The 19,827-nt window shown below is 48.8% G+C and overlaps 1 protein-coding gene across 2 annotated transcripts in view; it reads right to left on the reverse strand.

The window, feature by feature from the left end:
* Positions 1–19,827, reverse strand: part of CLIP2 (CAP-Gly domain containing linker protein 2) — a 103,234-nt gene that overhangs the window by 59,946 nt on the left and 23,461 nt on the right. For both annotated transcript variants that reach the window (XM_074264043.1, XM_074264044.1), the window contains exon 2: positions 15,779–16,004. In XM_074264043.1, the coding sequence (XP_074120144.1) occupies positions 15,779–15,893 (115 nt within the window). In that variant the 5' untranslated portion in view covers positions 15,894–16,004. The remainder of the gene's footprint in view (positions 1–15,778; positions 16,005–19,827) is intronic.

Raw genomic sequence — 19,827 nt, forward strand, 5'->3', positions numbered from 1 at the left:
TGCCCCATGTAAGATTTGCACCCAGATCTCCCCGCCTCCAAGACAGGGTGGTGGGTTTTTAAGTTATTTTCTCTTCAGTTTCCAATCCTCTTCCTCTCTCTAACCCCTTGCCCCCTCCCCTCATTGCCTTCTTCCTTAAACAGGACAGAACGACTGTCTTTAAGGATGGGAAAGGTTACTGTGCAAAAGCTGCACGACAGCGGACCTCATTTACAGCGGAGAGAAAAGCGCGTCCTCACCCTAAGGAGGCCGCGGGACGAGGCCGCGGGCAGGAGCAGAGCCACCCGATCCCAGCGCCGAGCTGCTTCTCGGGCACTTGACCTCGCATGCCTTCCCTTGCTCGGCCCAGGCCCAGAGGCCAGACAGCAAACATCCAAAGGGCGCTTCAGGCCGGCCAAGTCAGGGGAACCTGTTCTGAGTTCTCCTTTCAGGCTCAGAAACCTAAGGCATCCGACTTCTCTTTCACAAAGAGGCGAGATGTGCCCTGGCAGAGGCCCCAGGGGAAGGGGAAGCCAGGACGCCACGGCAACCACTGTCCAGAAAGTCTAGGAAGGGCTTGAGCTGCGCACGGGTGACCCCAGTCAACAGCGAGCGCCCGACTCCCCCCAGTGGGCCTGAAACCACCAGAAGGGAGACTCGGGACAGGCTGCAGGGGAGGAAGCACCCAGAGAAATCATCATCAGGAGAAGCCCCATCCCCTGCCCTTGTATAAGCTATTCCCCAGGCCCGGAGCACCCTCCGTCCTTCGGCCTCCTAGAATCTCCGGCTTCCTTCGCGCTCCTTACACAGAATATCTTTCCAGATCCTTCCAATGCAAATGGTCTCTCCTCCTCCTCTAACCCTGTTTATACGCCCGTCTGCACAACTAGGTGGCCCAGTGGGTGTCGTTAGTGCCAGGCCTGGAGTCAGGAAGGCTCGAGTTAAAAATCCGCCTCAGACACGCTGTGAGATCCTGAGCCAGTCACTTCCCCCTGTCTGCCTCCGTTTCCTCATCTGTCAAATGTCCCGGAGAAGGCAACGGCAGCCACGCCAGTGTCTTTGCCAAGAAACTCCCGACAGGAATAGGGTTAGACGAGATGGATTTCCTGTAGGACGCTTCTTTCCCTCTGTCTGTACAGCGTGGCCGAACGGTCTGAACTTTGTTGTCCAAAACTTCTCAAAACTGCTTTCTGTTTTACTTTCCCTCTATATTTTACATGCAGTTTTCCGTGCCTGCGTTATCCCCAGAAGCCACTAGCACACACATGGCTTTTTCAGTGTTTGCTTGTATCTCCGGGGCCTACGCCACGTTAGGCACTTAATAAATGCTAATGATTGAATTTAGATTTAGAAGGAGAGACTTAAAGCTGGAAGCGCCTTCAAAGCCACCTAGTCCTGCCCCTGATTTTACAGATGGGGAAACTGAGGCCCGCAGTGGTTCAGTGACTTGCGCATCCATGGTCACACAGCTAGTAAAGTCAGGTGACTTTTGAACACAGGTCTTCCTGACTTCTGCCTCCGGATGGTCTGTTAAGGAAGCCTGTCTGTCTCTCCCCTTCCAGCTGTTTCCCCTGATGTCTCTTGCCCTTTCTCCCGCTGCTCCCTTGGGTAGCTCAGTTGGAGGTTCACGAGCCCCTATGGCCAGGGCAGTGACTCAGGGCTCCGGGATCGGCTTCCCGTAGAACTTGAGATTCTTGGCTGCTGTCGGGACTGGGCTGTCCGGGCCTGCTAAGCAGCACTGAAGGCCTCTGTCAGACCACACTGGGAGCAGGCCATCAAGCAGCTGCTGCCACCGCCTTAGTCCAGCCCCAGGCAACAGAAAACGCAGCATCTGGCTCCACCTGCCAGGTGTCCCCAGAAGCCGGCAGGTAGCGGTTCAGGAGAGCTTTCGCCCTGCCCCCATGCCCACCCCCACCCCCACCGGGGCATCTCTAAGTCTCAGCATTGACACAGGAGCCTCCAATTGCAGCTTGGGATTCACTGCTGACTGCGGCCATCTCCTGAGAGCCCCCCAAGCTGCCTAGCCCCTCCTCTTCCCAGACCCTCATCCCAAATTCTGGAACATCAAACCATGATGAAATCACCGGCGCCACGGAGGGTGGATTGGTACAATAGGGTCCCACTCACCATGCACTAACCTTCCAGGGCACGCGAAACCTGTGTTGAACCTTCTCCCCCATTAAAATATCAGCTCTTTGAAGGCAGGAGCCATCTTTGCCTTTTAATTTGTAATTCTAGCAACTTGGCACTTAGTAAGCATTTAATAAATACTTTTTCATTCATTTAAACCACTTTAGGGTCCACCGAGTCCAAGCCCTAAATTTTTCAGATGAGGAAACTAAGGCAGGCAGGAGTTAAGTGAGTTACTCCAGATCCCAGAGCTAACAAGTGTCTGAGGCAGGATTTGAACTCATGCCTAGCATATTGTTATTTGAACCTCCCAACAACCCTGTGACTTAGGCAGAAGATAAGTCATCATTCCCATTTTGAAGCAGAAGCAACTGAGGCTAAAAGAGGTTAAGGTCTTTGTCCAGGAATGCCCATTTGTAAAGACCTAGAACAGAGGAAACACTCTATACATGCTTGTTCCCTTTCTTCCCCTTCTTTTCCATTAGATGTCATTAATGGGACTCAAATACTTTTGCTGACCCCCAAATCTAGGAGCCAGGTCGCTCACCAGCTATCGCCTTGTTCTCGGGCCTCTTGGACCGGGATCGGCTCCTTCCTGTCCAAGGGTCAGGGGCTGACCAGGCCAGGACCGTCATTCGTGGTACATGTGCCCCACAGCCCCAAACATGGCGTACTGCACCATCCCAACTGGCAACTATAGCTGCGGGCGTTCAGAGACTGGCCTCCACGTGACAAGGAAACCCTTCCCCTCTTGGGCAAGGCCGGGGTCTCCTAATAGCTTCCACAGTCATCCACTGGAGCAGAAAGATCAGTCAGAATTCTAAGCTGTTGAACACCCTCCCAAGCTCAGGATGGCTGGGCTGGAAGAAGCCTGAGAAAAGTCAGCTTGCCTCGCCTCGGCCTTTTATCAAAGGGAAACTGAGGCCCAGGAGGTATGGACGGCCTCTCCATCATGGCGCAGCCTGATGGCCAGTCTAGCTCTCTGCCCACCACACCACACTGCCTCCTGCTCAGGAGGTATATGCTGAATGATTCACGGTCATCCCAGGCCCTGCCCAGAAAACCGGAGGACTGGCTAAAGACATGAGGGAGGACCACGGATCCCACTGAATGTCAGCACCACAGGGCCAGTGTGACCTAATGGGTGGAGAGTTGCCCTGGAAGCCAGGTTCAAATCCTGCCTCAAACATTTACTAGCCGTATTATCTTGGACCAGGCTAGAGTACAACTGAGACTAAAGTTTCAAAGATGGTGCAATTTGCATTGCTAGAGGAGTGTGCTGATGTGGAAATTCCCGATGAAATAAGCAGCTCAGGCCCTATTCTTACTATTCTGCTACAGGATAAACATCCCTCTTCTACCCTAGAAAGTCAGGGCTGAGAGCAGTCTCTGCCTCTCTTCTTGTTAGGAGAGGAAACTGAGGCACACAGAGAGGAACGATTTATCCAAGCTAGTGGTAGAGCTAAGACTAAGATTATCTTATTTTTTAAAGGAAAACATCATTTTCTTTCAATCCACCAAGAGCCCACCCACCTGGCTGCCTGGGGAAGCCTTCTCTAAAGTTTTCCCTTTGCGAGAGGCCCTGAACAGCTGGCGAGCGGCTAGCAGCCCCCACTGCGGAATTCCTTCTGGAAGCAATCTGCCCGACTCCCCTCCTCCACCCCCAGCAGTAGCTCTCTGCTGACCATCCATGCCCAAGGCTTTACCATTAGGGCTTCCTTTCTTTGGGAATCTAAGACAATTGGGTCTCCATGCTTCCCCTTACTAGAGAGCAAAGGCCCCTGGGAAATAATTCCAAAATCATAGATTTAGAGCTGGGTGGTACCTTGGAGCTCATCTCATAGAACTCTCTTTTACAGAGGGGGACCCCGAGACCCCACAAGGGTGAAGTTGCTTTTATCAAGCAACTAACAAGCAGCAGAACTAGAGCATAGTAATGAGTCTCTCTCCATCCACTAGGTATGCAAGACCTCCATTTCAGCCTGCCCTCTAAACCGCATATAACTCGGCACCTGGCTGAGAACTAAGCTGCTGGGTCTGAAGGAGCTCAGACACAGAATAATTATAATTAACCAACATTGACTCTGGAAAACGATGAGAACATCAACAGAGAACTCTAGAAAAAATTATTTTAATTTGCTATTTCTTTTTGAAACGATGAGCTCATCAACAGAGAACTCTAGAAAAAATTATTTTAATTTGCATTTTCTTTTTGAAACGATGAGCACATCAACAGAGAACTCTAGAAAAATTATTTTAATTTGCAGTTTCATTTTGAAAAGGATAAGTATAAGGTGGGAAATCCCCACAACCTTGTTTTTAGTTTGGTTTTTTCCTCCTTTGAGTTGGCTTCTGGGAAAATTATGGGGTTTTTTTTTTCAGCCCTATTTAGACTCTGTAACTGAGCTGGGGAAGTTGTCCTACCTAGCTAGCTCTCTCTCCACCATCCCCCCTCCTCCAACAATCCCACTGTCACACCAAAGCTATGCTGATATTTGGAGGATCCAATAATGTTTCAGGTATTTGTGCAAAGGGCCCATACATTGAATCACCCAAGCCCAGGAAAATGCCACCTACCTACTCGCGGGGAGAACTCAGTCTATGCTTCCTGCCCACATCCCCCAACTCCCCCAGGTCTATGAGTAAACTTTCTGGGGGCAAAAATCATGACCACAGAAGAAACTTTCAGCATCATCAGCTCCATTTTAAGAGAAGAATTTTGAAAGTTACCACCTTCTCTAGTTAGGGAAGGAGACATTCAAAATTTCCTCCATGGAGGCAAAATGAGAAAAAAAAAAACAAAACTCCAATAAATAAGAAATCTGAGATCTGTAGCCAATACCATGAGCCTTCTTCGTGCATGTCACCCAGGACCAGGCTTTGAGAAGCTGGGATTTTCCATCTCTCTCACTGATTTATTTATCAATCCATCAATAAACGTTTATTAAGTGCCTAAATGCCTTCTGACTTAAACCTTAACCCTAAATGTGCTAGACTAATCATTGGGAATATAAAAGAAAGTCCTGCCCTCAATGAGATTACTGGAGACTCATTCCAAATATTGGCAATTTCAGTTTTGCGAAAGCCATCAGCTCCTATTCTGAATCAGTCTCTTACAGCAGATATTCTCAAAGCAGAAGGTAGGTGCCGAGTACTCCTGCTAATGGACTAATCCGTATTTACCATCTAATAGGCCACTAGGAGGAGGGGCAGATCCCCAAGGCATCGAGTCCAATCTCTCATTTTACAAAGGAAGAAACTGAGAGAAGGTAATGATTTCTTCAAGCTCACACTGGTAAAAAACATCAGGAATGTAATAAACCAACATCAAAGTGGCCATTTGCCAAGGGCCTCTGACTCTCCATCTCAAAGATCTCATGGGACAAGAGAGGGAGAGGCCCTGACCCCTGCTGGTTGCTCTAGACCTAAGGTAAAGAGGGTGGGGCAGCGAGATAGCACAGTGGAGAGAGCACCAGCCCTGAAGTCAGGAGGACCTGAGTTCAAATCCATCTCAGACATGTCACATTTCTTAGCAAACAGAAGGCCGGAAGAAGGTATGGAGGGAGGGAGGGAGGAGGGAAGAGAGAGAGGGAGGAAGAGAGGGAAGAGGGAGGAGAAAATGAGAATTTATAAAGTACCGACTATGTGTTAAGCACTTTACAAATATTGTCTCATTTGAGATAGAGATGGGAGAAGAGGATCAGGGGAAATTTAGATGATGTAAAAACAATGTTTAAAAAAAGAAATAACTCTTGGGCTACTGGTCTAGAAGCTTCAGGCTGTCATAACAACAGTGCGGCTTGCTAGCTTTGCTCTGATAGGACGCCGTGGTCAGGGACTGACCGACACATAGTACCCTCCCTTCCTCCCAGCCATATCAGGGAGGCTGTGCCCTGGCAGAAGCAAGCAGGGCCTTGTGGATACATTTGGAAATGGCACATTTCCCTGCCTCGGGAGACTAGGTCACTTCCAGTTTGGGTCTGGCCAACTAGATGGCTCATAGTGGACAAAATGCTAGTCTCAGAGTCAAGAAAACATGGGTTCATGTGCCTTGAACACTCACTGGGTGAGTCTGGAAAAAGCATTCCACCCCTTTCTGCCTCAGTTTCCTCATCTGCAAAATGGGCCTAACAGAGTAGACGTAAGGAGAAAATGAGATGGTATTTTAAAACTTAAAGCTAATTGGAGCCTTTAGCTTCCGTTATGTCCCAGACCCCTTTGTCAATCTGGAAAGCCTAGGGTTCCCTTCTCAGAATAACGTTTCGAGAACATAAAATAAAATTCAATCGGATGACAAAGGGAACTGATCACATTGACATAAAGATGGAATATTTTTTAATTATTCAAGTCCTAGATGCCCTGAAATCTGGATCCCAGGCTAAGCCCTCCCCCCAAGCTTTAATGCTGCTGCCTCTAAGACCCGGCTTCAGGCCTCTGAAGGCCTCCCCCTCCCGGCAGAAGAGTCCGCATGGACCCAGACTGAGTGGGCAGCTCTTAGGATATCTGGCCAACAAGAAAGGGAAAATGAGGACCCGAGGGAAGAGGACGATGGCTTTGCAGCAGTGGTGAGCCGCCGTCTGGGTCTGAAGACACAAGCTCCGAGGCTAGCTGCAGCAAGCTGCCTCGGATCACCCCGGCCCGGCCTCGGCTCCGGGCCAGATTATGGACTAGGTACAAAAAGACGGGAGATGGAGGCCGGGCCCTCAGGGACCTCCCAGTCTAGGTGAGGAGACAAGGCATTCCTTGGGGAAATAACAAAAGCCAGGGAGGGAGCAAGAGAAGGGACGGCATCGGTCACATGCCGCCTGCCACAAAGGAAGGTTACAGACAATGGGGACCGAGTGTAGAAATCGGGGGCAGCTGCAGCGACCTGGGAAGGCCTCATGGAGGAAGGACCTCTAGGGTTTAGATAAAGGGGGGAGAGAGGAGGGCATTCCAGGCCAAGGGAACAGCATGGGCAAAGGTTGGAAAGAGGAAAGAACAGGGCATGTATAAGAACAATATAGCCAGCTTCCGGGAAGCAGAGAGAGCAGCACAGAAGGCAGCTGGGTAGTGCAGTGGCTAGAGCGCTGGCCTCAAAGACAGGAAGATGCGAGTTCAAATTCCGTCTCAGAATCCTCCTAGCTGTGTCACTCTGGATCACCTTCCCCTGACTTAGTCTCACCATCCAAAAAATGGACATACAAAAGCACCTCCCAGGGTTTTTGTGAGTAACAAATGAGGTAAAACACTCCATGACCCTAAAAGTATTATACAGATTATTATTATATATTATCTATAGGGCTAGGATTAGCCTAATGATATATTATTATATATAATACATTACATGTATATTATATAAGAAAGCCAGGTTGGTTCCCAGCTACAGAGGGCTTCAGATGCCAGACAGAGAAGTTCGCGCTTTGTCTCCCGAGCAAGCGAAGGACAGAGCAGCAAGAACCGTAAAATCGGTCTGCTCTGTCTCCTGCAGTCCCGTCCGCCAGCTCCCCCCCTCTGGCAGAGGGGCCAGCGCTCCGGGCAGGGTCCCTGGCCCAAATTATTCCCCTCCTCCCTTCCAGGCCGACTGCTCTCCCTCCCCCTCCAACCCCAGCACACGCAGAAGATCCGTCTGTCCTACCTGTTCCCGCTCCAGACCACGGACAAAGAGAAAGGGCTGCTGCTGGGAGGCGAGGAGGCTCCAGGACTGGGGGGGCCCGGGACTATGGCAGCTGTCCCTGCCTCCATCTGTTCCATCCCAATCTCCTTTCAGCCTGTCTGGATCCTCAGGTAATCTTTCCCCCCTACTTGGTCTTTCCCCGCCTCTCCCACCCTACATAATATGATCTCCAAGAACACGGACCAGTTGTTTCAACAGCTGCTACGGTCAAGGTCACTCTGTGAAAAGCCCTCCCCCACCATCCTTGAAGAGTTCTGCTGCCCGCGGCTCTCTCCCGGTCCCTATTATTTAAGGCAGGCCCAATGTCAGCCCGGTGGACCCCTGAGCATCCAGGATATAGCTGGGAAAATGAAACCCACCTGGCTCTTATCGATCCATAACAGGCCACTGACCTTGAGTATCTTCCCCTGCCCTGGCCCCGATACAATTAGGAGCTTGCACAGCAAGGGCCCCTCCAGCCTGACCGACTGCTGCTGTTCCTGTAGCTCGATGCAGTGGGAGAGGAGTGGGACCGAGCCGCAGGACGTGGCTTCAGTCCCAATGGGGCAGGTCATAGCCACTTGCTGGGTCTCCCTTTCCTCGTCTGGGAAATGGGAGGCTTACATAACCCGGAGATCCCTTTCATCCTGGGAGGATCATTATTAACAATCGCACTTCATGCCGTTAAGGCTTACAAAAGGCCCTCTTCTCCTTCCATCTGCTCCACCCCCAGCATTTTCAGCAAGTCCGTCGGGTGGATCTCACAGGTACCATTAGCACCGATTTACAAATGACGCCCCAGAGCCGCCGTCAGACCCAGCGTCTGAACCCCGTCTCCTAGCATCGTCCGCAGGCTCACCCTGAGGTCCGGGACGCGAAATTCGTAGGTTCTTTGATATCCTATAATACACCATAACCATTCCACACTTGAGACCCCTCCCCGTGTTCCATTACAACGTTCTAACGTCCAACGTGCTGACATTCCATGCCCCGGCCCTGATGTTCCAAAGCTCCTTCCGGCTGACACTCTCAGAACTCTTCAGCTCCCCATGTCCCCCCTCCCCCCAAGCAGATTAACGGTTCTGAGCTCACATCGGCTCCTCGGTCCGGCCTTTATCTTAGGGGCGGCGGCCTTGAATGGTATCTAGAACAAGAGGGAGAGGGAAGCTGGATCAACTGGCCCCTGGCTCTCTGAATGCTGGCCAGAGCCATAACAAGGGTCCGTAAGCACATCCTTCCCAGAGGCTCCTGGCCTCTGCCGGAGGAATTCAGGAGGGAGGAGGATTTATTGCAGGCGTCAAGCTTAAACCCCAACATCAGCTGAACACAGGCACCGGCTGAGATTTAAAGGGAGGCAGGGAGCCGGGAACTTGATCCAAGACACGGCTTTGTCTGCAGGCAGCGGCGCTCCGCAGGCCTCTGGGGCGGCCAGACTGGGATCAAGGAGGGGAAGAGGAGAAATCCCAAGAGCCGGCAGGCCAAGCGAGCCTTGATCTTTTCCCTGACACGTCCCGGCCCCCAGAGACCCCTAATCCTCCCTTCTTCATCATGCTCTCAAGGGGACAGTCTATGCTTAGGATGAGGGGCAGATTGGCCCTAAAGGGGCCTCCCAGGAACGCTCCTGAACTCTTCACGTCTCACTGAAGGTTACCCTGACCTTCGGTCTACGTCCCTGCTGGTCAGCCTCCACCGGGGAGGGGAGTCCTGGCGCTCCCGGAACTGGGCAGAGATGCACTGAGGTCACCAATCTATCCTGCGGCTTACTAGAGGGCCCGGCTGGAAACCCCAGCGCCGAGGCCGGATCGGCAAGATCTGGCTTTTCTGGACACTCCGGGAGGTATTCCCAGGCAGCGGCAGGGGAGGGAGGAAGCCCCGCGGAGAACAGGGGAGAGAACAGGGGAGAAATTCTCCAAAATAAGCGGGGAAAGGCAGGAGCTTCAGGTGAACGTTCCAGAATTAGAGAGCCTCCCTAACGCTGAGCACTCTTCTAAGAACAGACCAAGACTTTCCAACTGACCATTTGATCCTCAGTCTCTCCAGACACCCCCTCCCAGCCTCCAGGAGAAAACACTGATCACTGAATCAACTCCAGCCTCACGGCCCCTTCCCCAGAGGGCCATGGCCTACCTCAAGGCGCATCCAAAGCCAAGCCCACCTGTCCCCGCTACCTTAAGCATGGTGGCTAGCAGGAGATGCTCTGGGAACGGCCCAAACAAAGCCGGGTGGAGACCACAGAAAAGGGCTTCTAGTATCCTCTCCCCCTCTCCCCCAAATCAAGTTCCACAAGGTTTCTTCCATTCCGGTGCCCCCCATAAAACCCTCCAGCCCCGGCGGTCCTAGCACAGGGAGCAGAGGGAATGGGATGAGTTTTACCCTTGAAGGAGCAGAGCCGGCTCCCCATGGAGCATCCATCCGTTGTCACGGCCCTCCCGAAGAGGCCGGGCTCGGAGCTCCCATCAGCATGCCTCTTAAGGAGGGGATCGATAATGCTGGGTTCTCAGTGGCGGCAGCAAAAAGCTATTAGGAGGCAGCCCCGCTCCCCCAGCTGTATAAAAGCTCAGCGCGGATTTACTTGTCGAGAGTGTTATTAAAAAGTTTAGGATGTGGTTCAGAGAGGGAGGCAGGAGGAGAGGAGCAGAAAACCTCAGAGTTTTTAAGTGTTTCTTGGCACCCGGGCCATTCTCAACCGTATGACCTAGAGCAAACTAAGAATAGCTAGCATTTATATAGAACTTTGAATATTATCTCATTTTATCTTCACAGCTACTCTGGGAGAGAAGTGATATTGTTCTCCCCATTTTATGGATAAGAAAACTGAAGCAGAGAAAATCCCAGGGCCTCTGACTCAGGCCCAGCACTCTACCCGCTGTACTAAGAGTGGGAACCTATTCAGGTTCAAGTAATTAAGCTATTCCCTGGGGATGCCCCCTGTTGCTAAAGAAAAGAGGAAGATGATGAGCAGCCCCCGATGGGAAATTCTAACTCTCCTCTGCAGGGCTGAGAGGCTACTTTCCCTCTGCAAAGGCCCGGCCCAAAAGGGGTGAGAGGGAGGGAGCATGGAGCCGTGGATCAAGGAGGGAGAGCCACCTCCCAGCCTGAGCTCTCCATTACTGAGTGCAGAACTGGAGGCAAGCTGCATGATCATTGTTAGCCTGAGAATTATTTTTATTCAATGGCTAAAAGTGGTCACTTTTAGCTACCTGGGAAATAATCTGCAGAACCCTGAATAAAAGAATCATTTCTTTTTGTTTGTTTGTTTTGTTTTCTAGTACATTTATTTATTTTTCATATACATTGCTTTATGAATTATGTTGGGAGAGAAAGAGCAGAGCAAAAGGGAAAAACCATGGAAGAGATTTATAAAACAAAACAAAACAAAATAAAACAAAAAAAGAAGTGAATATAGCATCTGTTGGTTTATATTCAATCTCCTCAGCTCTTTTTCTGGCTGCAGATGGCATTTTCTGTCCAAAGTCTATGAGGATTGCCTTGAACCACTGAGAAGAACCAAGTCTTGCTGTTACTGTGTACAATGTATTCCTGGTTCTGCTTGTTTCGCTCAGAATCAGTTTGTGTAAATCTCTTCAGGCCTTTCTAAAATCAGCATGCTCATCAATTTTTTTATAGAACAATAATATTCTATTACCTTCATGTACCATAATATTATTGTGTCATAAGAAATGATGAGCAGCAAAAAGTTATCAAACTGTGCACACCCTTTGACCCAGCAGTGTTACTACTGGGCTTACGTCCCAAGGAAATACTAAAGAGGGGAAAGGGACCTGTATGTGCCAAAATGTTTGTGGCAGCCCTTTTTGTAGTGACCAGAAACTGGAAACTACATGGATGAGAAATGACCAACAGGATGATTTCAGAAAAGCCTGGAGAGACTTACATGAACTGATGCTGAGCGAAATGAGCAGGACCAGGAGATCATTATATACTTCAACAACAATACTATATGATGATCAATTCTGATGGACAAGGCCCTCACCAACAATGAGATGAACCAAATCAGTTCCAAGAGAACAATAATGAACTGAACCAGCTACACCAGCGAAAGAACTCTGGGAGATGACTATGAACCACTACATGGAATTCCCAATCCCTCTATTTTTGTCCGCCTGCATTTTTTATTTCCTTCACAGGCTAATGGTACATTATTTCAAAGTCTGATTCGTTTTGTTCAGCAAAACAACTGTTTGGTCATGTATACATATATTGTGATTAATTTATACTTTAATATATTTAACATGTGTTGGTCAACCTACCATCTTGGGGTGGGGAAAGGAGGGGAAAAATGAGAACAAAAGGTTTGGCAGTTGTCAATGTTTTAAAATTACCCATGCATATGTCTGGTAAATAAAAACTATTAAAATTTTTTTAAAAAATGATGAGCAGGATGCTGTCATAAAAAGAAGAAGAAGGAGAAGAAAGAGAAGGGGAGGAGGGGGAGAAGGAAGAAAGGAAGAAAAAAGGAAGAAAGGAAGAAAGAAAGGAAGAAAGAAAGAAAGAAAGAAAGAAAGAAAGAAAGAAAGAAAGAAAGAGAGAGAAAGAAAGAAAGAAAGAAAGAGAGAAAGAGAAAGAAAGAAAGAAAGAAAGAAAGAAAGAAAGAAAGAAAGAAAGAAAGAAAGAAAGAAAGAAAGAAAGAAAGAAAGAAAGAAAAAGAAAGAAAGAAAAAAAGAAAGAGGGAGGGAGGGAGGGAAAGAAGGAGAGAGGGAGGGAGAGGGAGGGAGAGAGAGGGAGGGAAGGAGGGAGAAAGGAAGGAAGGAAAGAAGGAAGGAAGGAAGTCTTCTAGAAGCCTAGTCTCTGAAACTCAATTTCCTCATCTGTAAAGTGGGAATAATAATCCCTGCAGAAGCAGTTCAGGATCTTTACAGAGAAAGTGCTTTATAAGCAAATGCTCAATCTGTGGAGTCCGTTAGATAACACTTTAATAATAACACTGCATTATGTTATCAGTTGGAATTGGGACTTCATTGTTGTTGGCAACTCCCAGATGAGGAAATTTCTTCTACCAACGCACCTTCTCTGCCCAGCTCCTATTAAGAAAGACTTGCCTTGGTGATATGTGCTAGAAATATGTGCTAGGAACAAGAACTGAACCCAGAGCTTTCTAATGTCCAGACGTACCTCCCATCTACTCTATCAAGCTGCCTCTCCACTCTTGAGGATCTCATTCACTATATTTTCAGCAACGCTCTTCTCAGTTGCATAATAATAACTACATAGGAAGGAGCTTTGCAAAAGACGGAAAATGTTATTGGCACTGCTAATTGAAGTCCAATTTAGGACTCTCCAGACCTAGATCTGGGATCAGAGAAAATAAGCAATTGTTAAGTACCTGCTGCATGCTAATTACTAGGTTAGAAAATATTTTATAAATATTATTTTATAAAACCTTCACAATTCCTGAGAGGCAAATGCTATTACAATTCCCGTTTTATAACTGAGGAAGTGGAAGCAGGCAGAGTTAAGTGACCTGCCTAGGGTCACACATCTAGTAAGTATCTAAGGCTGGATTTGAACTCAAGTCTAGCTGTCAGTCAGAGGATCTGGATTCAAATCTGAACTGTGATGATTATTCTCCATGGGACCTCAATGTGTAGGGTTAAGCCAGATGGCCTTTTCAAGTATGACTTAATGAGCCTCCTTTCAGGTCTTCCCTTGGATTGGGGGCTATCACTTTCAAGCTCCTAGATCCCCCCTCCTTTGCCAAAGCAAGTAATTGTATGATGCCGCCTGGTGTCGGTCAACAAGTCTTTCTGAAGTCAAGGACAGGTAGCACAGCTCAGTGTGAAAAATTCTGGATTGAGAGTCTGTGGACCTCAATTCCAATCCCACCACTCACAATTCCCGAGTTTCACTTAATCTCCTTCCGGGATGTGGTTTCCTCATCTGCAAAATGCAACGAGGTGGTCAGAGGAGACGGCCTCGGAAATTTTCTGTGCCTCAGAATCTGTGCGCCCAGCCCTGTGGTGGGCCCAGGGAAACACAAGACACAGCCCTGAACCTCTTGTTTTTTCCCAAACGATTATTGTGGGTATTTCTCCAAGGTTCCGTGCTGGGTTCCCACATTCTCTCCCATTGCTGAACTTATCTGCTCCCAGGGTTTAAACCTCTTCTCTCCCAAGATGGCTTTCAGATCTCCCATCATCCCAACACTCACCGCCATATCCTCAGCCACCTCCAGTGTCTCCATCCACATGAGCACCCATCCTTCCACGTGCCCCAAACTGCACTTATTCTCTCTCCCTCTCGATCTGTTCTTCCCCCTGATATTTCTATTCATGGCCTCAATATTCCTCCAGTTTCCCTTTTGGGAAATCATGGTACCATCTTTGACTCACTTTGAAGGATCGGGGAATGGACTAGAGATTCCAGCATGGTAGAAAACTCCCTCTGAGAAACTGTGTCTTTTACCAGTGTGATTGGCACCCGTCCTTCGGGGCATTGCCCTTAGGTAAAGCATGTCCAGCATCATCCAGCTGGTGGGGGTCAGAGGCAGGCCTTCCCAGCTCCCAGCATCCCTCAGCCTTCTGGTACTCCCTGCATTTGGCACTCCACACCCCAGACCATAACTCTACAACTGCAGGAGATGCCCAAACACCTCATTTTACAGATTAGGAAATTTAGGCCCAGAGAGATGAAGAGCTTTCCTGTAAACATCACCCGCACAGTTGGTGCTTGTGCTGCTGTCTCATCTTTAGTTAGTTCCCAAGTCCCATCAAACCGACTTCCACCACATCTCCCGTCTCTCTGTTCTCTTCACTATAAAAGTCTCAAACAAAAGGCGTCCCACCTCTCTCTGCTCCATCCCTTTCTACAGATTTTCCTTCACTCAACACGCCTTTCTTATTTACAGGCTATTCATGGCACTGGTCTGCTCAAAACTCTTCAATAGCTCCCTAGTGCCTCTTGATGAAGGCTCAAACTTGTGCACCTGGCATTCGAAGCCCTTCCCAATCTGGCCCCATCCTCCCATTCCAGTCTTTTCGGGACCCAATGCTGTGCTCTAGTGAACGAGCAGAAGTGCAGATGAAATACATGGGGATATTGGGAGGATGGAAGACAGCAGAGTGGGGGAAACCCCAGAAAAGGGACGTCTTTCATCTGGGGGCCCTGGCACTGGAGGCGGGAGAGAAAGGAAGAAGGGAAGGGGGAGATGGAAGGAAACGGGAGAGGAAGGGAGCCAGCAGCCATCTGCCTCTCCCTCGCCCCCTGGAAGGTTCACCTGCCGCCTCACTTTCGGGAAAGGCCGATGCCGCTGTCACACGAGCTGGGGATCACAAAGGGCTTTTTTTTCTTTTCTTTGAAATTCCCAAGCGTGCCGGCCCAACCAGCTGTTCTTTTGCTCCTTGTGGTCCGGCCCAGGATATTACTGACTCCTCTCAGGTTTGTAAAAGGAGCAGTCCCCAAAATGAGGAGGGAGGGAGACGAGCAGAAGAAAATAAAGGATCCGGTCTCTCCCTGCTCAAGTGTCCCCAAGGTGGCAGATGGCTGCCTCGGACCCAACAGGGCCAGACTGGCGTCTCCTGCACCCACTTGTGCCAAGCCAAGCAATGCAAAAAGCAAGACGTGGAGGCCTGGGGCAGCGGAGGGGAAGGGTCGCTGGGAGCATCAGCTGCCTCTGGTCAGACTTCTGGGGCTCCTCTGCCCAAGACTCTGGGACAGGCGCTGAGAGACAGCCCAGCATGGCCTGGAGTCTGCCCCTACTCAGAAGCTACCACCAGGGCTTTCCTCCCCTTCATCCCCACAGGCCAATGCTCTGTAACTCAGAGAGCTTCTGGAAGTCAAATAGAAGCCCTCTAGTCCAGCTCCTCATTTTACAAGTGTGGAAACTGAGGCACAGGGGAGGAGAACTTACTTGTCCAAGGTCACAGAGGTCATAAGGACCAAAGGTAGAATTTGCACCCAAGTCCCTGGCTACAGAACCTTTGTATAACTACTGCATTTCACAGAACAGCCCGGTAGTCTTCCCTGTCCCCAAATCCTCCAGGTAGGTTCTCAGCCAGCGGCTGAATCTTCTCTTACCTTCCTTAGAGCCAGTAGCGGCCACAGCCGAGGATGACCCAGAAGAGGTTCGGCCCACGGGGCTGGAGTGCTTCCCGCCCCGGTTGGGGATCTTTAGCCCGCTGGGCTTCAGCATGGTGGCGTCGTGTAGACGGCAGGCGGGTACCCGGCCTGCTGCTGGATGCTGTGCTCCACGTCACCCTGTCAGGCGGCTGGACGGAACATCGTCTCTCTCATCCTCACCTGCCTAAGGAGAAGCAGCAAGAGAGAGACAGAGGTTATGGGAAGAACGAGGATCACATCTGCCAACCAAGAGCCGGCTAACGCTACGAGAAACGCCGAGAACTATTCCTAGAAACAGCTGGCGTTGTAGAGTTTGCTGGAACTCACAGACAGAGGAAAAGAACAATTAGCAAGTTCTAGGAATTGAGTTGTATGCATGTCTCTTGTGAAAAGCATCACATGGAACTACAACTTAATCACATTTTGGCGATCCAAAGGCATCATCCTTTACTTTTAATTTTTTTTTAATTTCTCCCCAAGTATGTTTATTCATTTATTTATTGATCAATTGATTTTTATTAAAGCTTTTAATTTTCAAAACATGCATAGATAATTTTTCAACATTGACCCTTAAGAATGGGAGAAAACTAAAAAATCAAAAACAAAACAAAACAAAGCAAAAAAAACCAAAACAAAACCCATCGACCCTTGCAAAACCTTGCGTTCCAAAGTTTCTGCCCCTTTGTCCTCAGATGGCAAGTAACCCAACATATGTTAAACATGTTAAAATATATGTTAAAGAAGGATTTTTTTAAAAAGAAAGATCACTAAAAAATGATCAAGTTCAATAAGAGGAATGTAAACCAAACCCCAAGTTAATGACTTTGCTAATTGTTGTCTCCTGGTCACAGACTCTGTCTCTTCCTTCAAGACACAACTTAAGCACCATTTTCTATATAAAATTCTTTTGGGGGGCAGCTAGATGGTGCAGTGGATAGAGCACCAGCTCTGAAGTCAGGAGGACCTGAGTTCAAATTTCATCCTCAACACTGAACACTTCCTACATGTGTCACCCTGGGCAAGTCATTTAACCCCAATTGCTTCAGCAAAAAATAAAAATAAAAAATTCCCTTGGATTCCTCCACCTGACAGTGGCCTTCCTCCCGGAGTACACTGGATTTATTTCATCTCTTATTCTGCATATATTTGTCCAGCCCGCATGGCCAGGGAGCTTGTCTCAGAGCTAGGAAATCTTGGGCTCAAGTTCAGCCGCTGACACGAAATGAAAGTCTGACCCTGGCCAAGTTTAGTCAGTTAGATCCACCCTGTAGGATTCTGGGTGGCAGAGCAGGTGCCGACCTGCACCGTGGAGGAAATTTTCCCATGTGCAGTGTCACCGTACCGGTGAAATCCCACATCCGCGCCCCATAGTTATCTTTCCCCCTTAAAAAATCAAGGTCACTTAAAAAATATCAGCTCAAAAAGAACACTTCCATGTCCAGAACAGAACAGAAAGAGAAGCTTGTACAGGAAACAGAGAATGTCTGTTAGATGAAGTTCCCTTTTCTTTTTAAGTATATGTTAAATTCAAATCACTTTCCAAGTGACCGTCCTTTCTGGGTACACACATACACACACATACACACACACACACACGCACACACGCACACACATGCACACTCACACGCACACACATGCACACTCACACGCGCACACATACACACACACACACGCACACACACACCCCCCCAACAATGCTCATCTGAGACAGACTCTACTTAGAACATATGAATGGCTCCAAGTAGCATCTGGGAGACTGGAGTGAGGAACCATCAGTGGAAACAACGGTTAATATGAGATGGCAGAAGCAGGATCTGCAAAGATCATGACAGAGATCTCAACAGAGCGTTGGGATGACTCTAGTAACAAGACATTTAATCGGGATAAATGTGACATCTTATTCTTGGCTTTAAGGTGTAATGTGGGGAAGGACTGACTAGCAGCTATTTGTCTGAAAAGGACTGGAACGGCCTTCTGGAGTTAAGAGTGGGATGTTCTGGAGTTAAGAGTAGCATGTTACGGGCCCCCGAAACTCGTCTGACCAGGGGCTGCCCCAACAGGCACGGTGACCAGAGCCAGGGAGAGGAAAGTCCCTCTGCCTTGTCCGGCCTCTGCCTTGTCCGGCCTCTGCCTTGTCCGGCCTCTGCCTTGTCCGGCCACTGCCGGCGTGATGGGTTCCGTTGCGGGCACCGCCATCTAGGAAGGAAGCTGATAAGCTGGAGAAGGTCCAGTGAAGGGTGACCAGGACAGCTCTGGGCCTCGAGATCTTGCCATATAAGGATGAGATGAAAGAAACAAGGGATGTTTGGCCTAGAGGAGAACAGCTTTGGTCAGGGAGACAGAATAGCTGTCTCTGAAAGGTTGTCATTGGTGTAGGAGGCGGGGGGATTGTTGTGTTCCACTTAGATCCGGGCGGGGGGGGGGGGGGAATAAGAGCTGGGAACATTGGGGGGAACGCTACAAAGGCAGATTTCTGCTCCATTTAAGGAAAACTTTATAACAGCTGGAAGGGTCTCCAAGTAGAATAATGAGTGAGCTATGTCAGGAGGCAATGAGCTATCTCAGGAGGTAGTGGGCTATCTCAGGATACAGAGGGCTATCTCAGGAGATAAGTTCCCCTTTCCTAATGCCAATGACTATCCCTTGGATATGTGGTAGGCAAGACTCTTGCACAGGCCCACGTTGGGCTAGACATCCTCTGAGCTCCTTCTCATTTTACAGATGAGAATACGGCGACCCAGAGAGAGAGAAATGGCTTGCCCAGGAGCATTCATCTAGTAAATATTGAAGATAGGAGTAGAATCCAAAAGTTTCTGAATCTGAACCTGATATTCCATCCATTACACACAGATATTACAAGGTTAGGATTAATCACAGGTTAGACTTGAGAAGGACAAGGACACAGATTTGGGCATCTCCCACATGGAGATGATGGAGGAAGGTGCAGAAATGAGAGATCTAAGAGAAAAGGAGGCGTTACCCCCCGCCTTCTTTGTAGAAGTGGAGGATACCAGAGGGGCAATGTACAGGTAATGTGAGACTTGGCTGGTACGTGAATTAGGCTGGCTGAACTGGCTGCGGCTTTCTCTGTCTCCCTGCCTCTTCTCTAGGTCCATCTTTGTCTCTCTCCGTCTCTGTCTCTGTCTTTCTATCTCTCCCTTCCTTTCTGTCTTTTCTTCCCTCTTTATTTCTCTCTCTCTGTCTCTCCCTCCCTTCCTCTCTCCTTCCCCCCCCCCTTTCTCTCTTTCCTTCTCTCTCTGTCTCTCTGATTCTCTGTCTCTCTCTCTCCCTCACTACCCCCAACATCCTACTTCCCTAGGAATCCTTCCCCTCCTCCCACTCTCCGCTCCTGATGGCCTCCTTCCAGGCCCTGGAATACACAGGAGCACATCGATCCACGTGTGGTTTGGGAGAAAGCTCCTTTTTTTCCATATGAAAATTGCTTCTTTCCTGACATGACTCAGCTGCACCTAGAAGCCAATCCCCTTCACCTCTCCCTAAGCCTCAGTTCCCTCCTCAGTAAAAAACAGTTAATAATACCCACAATTCCTAGGGGGAGGACTGTTGTTGCATGAGGAATGCCTATTTGGCAAAAGGATGGCCCTCGGTCAGAAATGTTATAACCCACTCAGTGAACACTTTTTAAGCGCCTACCATGTGCCAGACATTTGTTCTGTGGTGACCAGAGGCCGGACGTGGGATTGATGAGCAGGAATGGCTGGGGGATTTCAGCTTGATGTGAGAGGGGAAAAACTGCCATCATTTTAAAAAAATTGGAGGATGCTGTGCTCTCTAGTAGGTAAACCTTGGAGAATGGAAGAATAGACTTCATATTTTACATTGGACTCATCCTGATTGTGTGAGCCTGGGCAAGTCACTGAACCATATATTTTCCATTTCCACTATTGCAAAATGGGGATAATAATGGCCCTTACCTCCCAAGGTTGGTCACTGTAAAGATCAAATAAGATAAATTTTATTTATTTATTTCATTTATTAAAATTTAT

This window comes from Sminthopsis crassicaudata, chromosome 4 (assembly GCF_048593235.1).
Source record: "Sminthopsis crassicaudata isolate SCR6 chromosome 4, ASM4859323v1, whole genome shotgun sequence".
Lineage (NCBI taxonomy): Eukaryota > Metazoa > Chordata > Mammalia > Dasyuromorphia > Dasyuridae > Sminthopsis > Sminthopsis crassicaudata.